This window comes from Colobus angolensis, unplaced genomic scaffold (assembly GCF_000951035.1).
Source record: "Colobus angolensis palliatus isolate OR3802 unplaced genomic scaffold, Cang.pa_1.0 Scaffold154, whole genome shotgun sequence".
Lineage (NCBI taxonomy): Eukaryota > Metazoa > Chordata > Mammalia > Primates > Cercopithecidae > Colobus > Colobus angolensis.
This window is the reverse complement of record NW_012114644.1, coordinates 4,744,744-4,751,224: the sequence shown is the minus strand read 5'-3', so window position 1 is coordinate 4,751,224 and position 6,481 is coordinate 4,744,744. Positions and strand designations below refer to the sequence as shown.

The following is a 6,481-nucleotide window of genomic DNA, read 5'->3' as shown; positions in this document are numbered from 1 at the left end:
GAACTGACCGCAGGGACGGGGTCTGCCCCAGGCCCCAGCAGTCCCCGCTCCCCCAGCGGGCGCGGGACAGGACTTGTGCGCTGGCGCCCCGGACGCCACGATTTTGCCTTTGGTTCCTGGTGAAGTCCGAGGCCCAGCTCTGGAGCCCGCCTGCGCCCCCCAGTGGACTCGCAAGAGGGTGCCGCGGGCGAGAAGGGCGCAGGAACCGAGGACTCCAGGGGCTGGGGACTTCGGGGGCCGCTCTGGGAAGCGGAAAGCAGTCAGCGGGGAGGACCCCATTCTGGAACTGCTCAGGCTCCCCAAGACTTGACGCAGCCCCCCACGCTTCTGGAGGTGGGGAGGGCCTCTGGACAGATGGGTGTCCCCTGGTGCCCCTCCACTCTTCTCTTCCTCTCTTTTTTGGGGGGAGAAACCTCGGAATTTCTATGAGACCCCCCCAGGGAGGGGGTCAGTTGGGCCCCCATCCCTCCCCTTGCCACATCTCAGCCCCTGTTGGAATAAAAAAAAGAACAAAACCCCAGAACTGGGGATACCGGCTCTCATTTCCTGGGGGTGTGAGGGCATTGGAGGCTTGGGTCCCCGGGGCACCTGCTGAGAACCGGAGTGAGCCTCGATGGTTACTTCCATGCTCTCTCCACCCTCGGCCCTGCCTACAGGCTGCAGGCCAGCCGGGGTTCCAGCACCTGGCCTCTCTCCACTGACCTTCTCTCAGGACAGAGGGAGGCTGCGACAGAGACCCTGAGACAGATGGAGAGATGCAGGGATCTGGAGACACGGAGACACCGGAAGCGGAGACACAGAAAGACAGAAAGCAGATGGGGCTGGGGGAGGGGAGGGCCAGTGAGCTGTTGAGTGTGGCCGTGCCTGGGGTGGCGAGTGTGTGTCTGGGCCGGGGTGGTTCAGTGACGTTGTGATCGTGTGTGCACGTATCCGCGAGGCCGTCTTCAACTGTCTGTGACTGTGACCCCCGTGTTTCTGTTGAAAATGTACCTCCCCAGCCCCCAAGAGAGGAAGTGAGGAATCCCAGTAGACTGGGGGTGGGCGGGCGGGCAGGGGTGGGAGAGGCTGAAGGGCTGATGGCGCTGGAGAAAGGTGGGTCCGCCTTCTGTCCCCGCCCTCCCTCACCCCGCCGGAGGTTTCTGTGGAAACTGCAGCTGAGGAAGGACGAGTGAAGGTCACACAGCAAGAGCCAAAACGAGGCCGAGCAGAAAGGGAGAGATGGAGGGATGGCGAGAGACAAAGATGGGGAGAGACAACGAAGGGGGCAGAGTGGGCGGGAGAGGGATGGGGAGAGAGCTAGGGGACACAGAGCCGGCGAGACAGGGAGAGAGGCTGGGTGAGGTGGAGAAGGAATAGAGGGCTGAGACCAGAGGTGAAGCGGGAGGGTAAGAGACACCCGGAATTGAGGCGAGAGACAGGAAGCCATAAAAAACTAAATGGATCCTGGAGGGGGCTGGAACGGAGAGGAAAGCCTGACTGGAAGGGTCCCAGAGACAGCGAGGCTGGGCCCATCCCTGGGCGGCGGCCCGGGGCTTGGGAGCTGTCCGTTCAGCACCCAGTTGGCCAGGCTCAGCCCAGCGCGCCCGACTGTCCTCCAGGGCCCGCCTGCCCTGCGCAGTCCTGGCAGGCCGGCCACACCTCAGGAGACCCCTCCCCGCACACAGCGCCCCCCGTCGCCACCCGTCCCCTTCTGCGTCTCAGACCCTGGTTGCCTGTGTGCCCCTCGGACAGGTGTGGGGGCGGGCACTAGCCTCTCTTTGTTGTCTCGCATCTCTGTCTCTTACACACTCCAATCAATGTCTCTGCCCTTGGGCAGGACTCTCTGTCGAGGTGACTAGAACATGATTACAGACATTTTTGGTTTCTCCCCCTTCTCTGTCCCAATGCCTCGAGGCCAGTTCCCTCTGGGGTCTCTTCCCCCATTTCTGAGTCCCCCATCCCCTACCAGGTTTCTGCTCAGAGTCTCCCCCTGGCCTTTATCTCTGAGTCTCCCTAGTTTACCAAGCCTGTCTCTGCCTGGCTCTCTACCTCCCTCTGTCTCTGTCACCTTCACTGAACTCTTCCATTGCTCCGTCTCCGTGTTCTCATCTCTGCATCTGCCAATCTCTCTCTCTTTTTCAATCTGTCTGTATCTGCCTCTCTCTGGTTCTGGGCTGCCTGTCTGTTTCTCCCCCTGTGTCTCTCCTTCCGCCTCTCACATCTATCTCCCCTATCCCCCTTTATCCCTGTGACCTTCCCAGTCTTTCCTCCTCACCGCCCCCCCCCCCCCCCAACTTCTGCAGAGCCTCACCAGGAGCACGATGCACAGTCATCAGTCTCATCAGGCTCGTGCCTGAGGAGGAAGTGCATGAAGGGGGACGTGAGCTTGTGTCTGAGGTGGGATGGGAAGGACTTGAGGCCTCCCCCGGCCCAGCTGGAGAGCAAGAGTAGAGAGAGCCTAGAATCTCCTGGAATCCAGGCCTCTCCCACCTCCCCAGGCTTCTCCATCTCCCCAATCCCATTCTTGATGGTCCAGGCCAAGGTGTCAAGAGAAGGAACGGAGGATATGTTGATAGGCTTTCCCTCTCCCAGGAAGAGGGCAGAGTTGGGGAGGGGGCATCTGGGGGCGAGGCATCTGGGTTAAAAGATGTGGCTCCTCCCCCTTTCCCAGTCTCCATGGCAACAGCCCAGTCTGCAGGCCCAACCTCCTTTGCTGCAGAGGCAGCCTCCCTGTTACCATGGCAACAAAGGACAGCGAGAAAGATGGGGACGGGTCAGCGGACAGGATTGGGATGGGGCTCTGGGCACTGGGGAAAGTCTCCATTCACTCTCTGACCCTGTCTCTGTTCATATGCTGTGGCTCTGAATCTCTGTCTCTGTTTTTGTGCCTCTCTCTGGCCTTCAGCCTTTCACACATTTCCTTGCACCAGGTCCTCGACCTTCACTCACTCACCCTCACACACCAAGCTCACTCCCCATCCCTTGCCTGTATCCCCCACATCTCCTCTCCCACAGGTGGAGAGGATACCCACATTCTGAGAAAGCTACAAGGTCAAATGCTCTCTGTCTGTCTCTCTCTCTCTTCCCCTTCTACCATCCCCAGGGAGAGTCTGGGGTGTTCCTCCTAGAACAAAGTGGTGTTGGAGTGAGTGTGGAGGCCTCAACTTCTTGGGCTCCAGTGGGGTAACTGATGGGGTGTTGTGTGTCGGCGGCAGGCCTGGGGTGTGTGTGCCAGCTGTGCGTCTATGTGTGTACATATACTGTGACGAGGGCTGTGTGTCATGTGGGTGAGGGCGTTGGGGTGTGTTTGGAGGTGCAACAAAGATGTCTGCGATAGTGCTGCAATAACGTGATGTGTGTATGTGTGGGAGGTGTGTGGGTGTCGCGTGACTTGTGTTTGAATTATTGTGCTGTGTGTAAGTATGTGCACCTTTTTGTCTGTCATTCACAGTTAGCATTGGCAATTTTGCACTGTGGGCCGTTGCTCATGCCCAGACACACTAGGGAGCAGTGTGTGTGAGGATGTGTACGACATTGTGGGATCATGCAACGATGTCCACAAAGGCTGATGTAGTGTGTCTGGAGGCAGTGTGAGGCCTGTGCGTGTGTGATGGTGCTGAGTGCAGGTGTGTTTTGGTTTCTGAGTTGCACGGTGTGGGTCTCTATGTGAAATGGTGGGAGGTCAGGTGTGGTAGAGTGTGTGATGTGTGAGTCTGTGATTTTCAGAGTGTCCGTGTTAGTCTGCACAGCACTTTGTGACTGTGATTGTGATTATCTTGTGGTATGATGGGTGTGTAAGGTGTGTGCCTTGTGTGTGTTTCACTCCTGTATGTTTGAGACTCTGTGTGTGATGGGGTGGTGTGTGTATGGGGGCACATGCTGGCATGTGATGGAATGTGAGTGCAACCCTGTGGTGTGTGCATGTCCCTAGCGTCTGGGCTATGAGTGTGATGGTCCTGTGTAACTGTGACACGGGGCATTTTCTGGGTCTCCTGGGGCCGTCCTCCACCGTGTTGTGTCTCCCGTATACCCTGTGTGGTTGTGGCTCATTGGATAGCTCAGGCGTAGTGGGGGGGCACCCACAGTGAAGGAATCTCAGGGCTCCTCCCCCCATCTCCCCTCCTCAATTGCCTTTCTTGGTCTCTTGTGTTCCGCTCCAACTTCACCTCCTGCAGGGCCCTCTCCCTGAACAGCACCACCTCCCACCGTCTCCAGGGGCCCTGGTGCCACACTGCAGTGATTCACCGGGCTTTCCTCCCACCCCGTGTCACCACCCGCCCCCCCACAGCGTATCCTTCTCGGTGGTGGCACACCCCCACAATGAGAGGATTTCCGGGGTTCTCTTTCCCTGAGCGCCCCTCCTTGGAGGCCCTACCCCGTATTGAGGGGATCTCCAGGTCCCCTATTGCAGGGGTCTCCGGGAATCCCCCCACCCCCGCAGCGATCCTCTTTCGCCGCCGCGCCGCCACTTTGCGGAGCCCAGGGGAGGACAGCTGCAGTACCGGGGGTGGGGCCGCGGGCCGTCCGTCTACATGGCGGCGCCCCTGATTGGCCAGCGCCGCCCCCCTCCCGTGGACGCGGGCATATGAGGAGGCGGAGGCGGCGGCCGCCGCAGCCTCTGTGCGGTGGGACCAACGGACGGACGGACGCACGCGCGCACCGACCGAGGTGCAGGCGTTGCAGAGGCCCCCAGCCCAAGCCTGCGCCTGAGCCCTCCCAGAGGCCCCCGCCCCGCCCGCCCGGCTCTCTCCCAGCGGAGCCGCCAAGATGGGGGTAGGTGCTGGGCCGGCTGGGCGCCGCTTCCGTGTGACATTGTGGGGCCGGTGACATTGGGTATGCGCGGGGGGCGGGGGCGCCGGAACCCCTGCGCTCGAGGGCCAGGCCTGCGAGACCCGGGAAGCCGGCTGACCCGGCCAATGCATGTGGTCGTGGGGCTGTTGCGAATGTGTGCGCGGGGCCGCAGGGGGCGGCGGGGCGTCTGTGGCGCACGCTGACATGGCTTTGTGTGCGGGGATCCGCGAGGTCGTGGGCCAGCCCTCAGCATCTCCGCCTGACCTTGTGCGATTGCATGTGCACGGTTGCATGTGTGTATGAGAGCTGCTGGCTCGGTCAGGCCCTGGCAGCGAGTGTGTGGGCCTCATAGTGTCTGAAAGTCTGCGATCGCGTCTGGGTGTGTCTGTGACAGCTCATGTTAGTGCGTCTGGGGTTATTGAGGCCCTCCTGCTTCCCTGGCAGGGTGCAGATAGGTCCAGGCTTTGGTATGGACACCAGATGACCTCTCTTTCTCCTTCCAGGCCTGGATGGGGGAGCTCCGCAGTGTGTGTGTGTGTGTGTGTGTGTGTGTGTGTGCAGGCTCCACAGTGTCGCAGCGTGGGGCTGCAGTGTGTGTGTGTGTACAGCCCCTCATGTAGAGGAGCAGGCATGGGAGGCTGGGAGGAGGAGAGGAACGGGAGAGCCAAGATGGGGAGACTGAGTGCACAGATGAGGGTGTGCATGTGCAACTGTGTAGTGGGGAGTGTGCATGCCTGGCTGTGTCCTTGCTTCTGTGTCCGTGTGTCCTTGTCTGTCTGTGAGTCTCTCCAGCAGATGCCGCCTCCCTCCCTGGCTGACCACCTGACCCTTGCTGCAGCCCTGGATTCCTCCCTGTGTGTCTGGGGCGGGGCTGAAGGGAGGGGAAATCAGGAGAGGAGAGGGTGGGTGGAGGTAGGTGGGATGAAGAGGGCGGGAGAGGCCAGTGGAGGGAGAATATGAGGACTAGGGAGAAAGATGGCGGATAAAGGCTGATGGGCCCAGGGATGGAGGCGGGGGATGGGGGTGCAGCTCTGTGGGGTGGGGCAGGATGGGCCAGAGGGGCTGGGAAGGAGGGTTGGGTTGGGGCAGGACTATGGGAGAGAAGGGAGAAAGGGGTAGTTAGTGATGGCTGTCAGGTAAGTGGGATGGAGTGAGGGAAGCTATGGATGGATTGGGAGAAGACCGATGCTAAAAGCCCTAGAGAAGGAAGTGGTGGGAGGGTGGTCTTAGGAAAAGGAGTGGGGACGAGAAGAGAAATGAAGGCAGCTTAGACATGGGAAGGAAAGACAGAGACACACGGAAAGACAGAGATGCTCTGAAAGAGACAGAGAAAGAGACATGGACATAGAGAGAAAGAGACAGAGACAAGCAGAGAGACATGTCTGAGACACATGGAGAGACACTGAGAGAGAAAATGAGAAACTGAGGCTCAGAGAAAGAGACACAAGGACAGATATTTCCTATCTAGCGGCAACCACAGTCAGTCTGAGGGAAAGGAAGAAGAGACAGAGGGCAAAGGGGGAGGTCAAGAGAGAGACAGCCAGAGATGTGGGCCAGGTCCCCTGCGAGGGGGAGGGGAGGCCGGCCCAGGCGCAGAGAGGCTGCGGGAGCTGGCACCAGATCAGGGAGAGGCGGACAGCACGGAAAATGGAAGGAGCTGCAGAGGCGGCCACAGCGAGACAGGCATGGCCCCCACCCTCGGAGGTGCTCC

The 6,481-nt window shown here is 60.1% G+C and overlaps 1 protein-coding gene across 3 annotated transcripts in view; it reads left to right on the top strand.

The window, feature by feature from the left end:
• Window positions 1–4,546: 4,546 nt before the first annotated feature.
• ATP1A3 (ATPase, Na+/K+ transporting, alpha 3 polypeptide) overlaps window positions 4,547–6,481 on the top strand; it is a 30,685-nt gene continuing 28,750 nt past the window's right edge. For 2 of the 3 annotated variants that reach the window (XM_011936569.1, XM_011936568.1), the window contains exon 1: window positions 4,547–4,752. In XM_011936569.1, the coding sequence (XP_011791959.1) occupies window positions 4,747–4,752 (6 nt within the window). In that variant the 5' untranslated portion in view covers window positions 4,547–4,746. Of the gene's footprint in view, window positions 4,753–5,400; window positions 5,455–6,481 lie in introns of those variants that run through there. The other variant, XM_011936567.1, reaches the window with a different exon arrangement.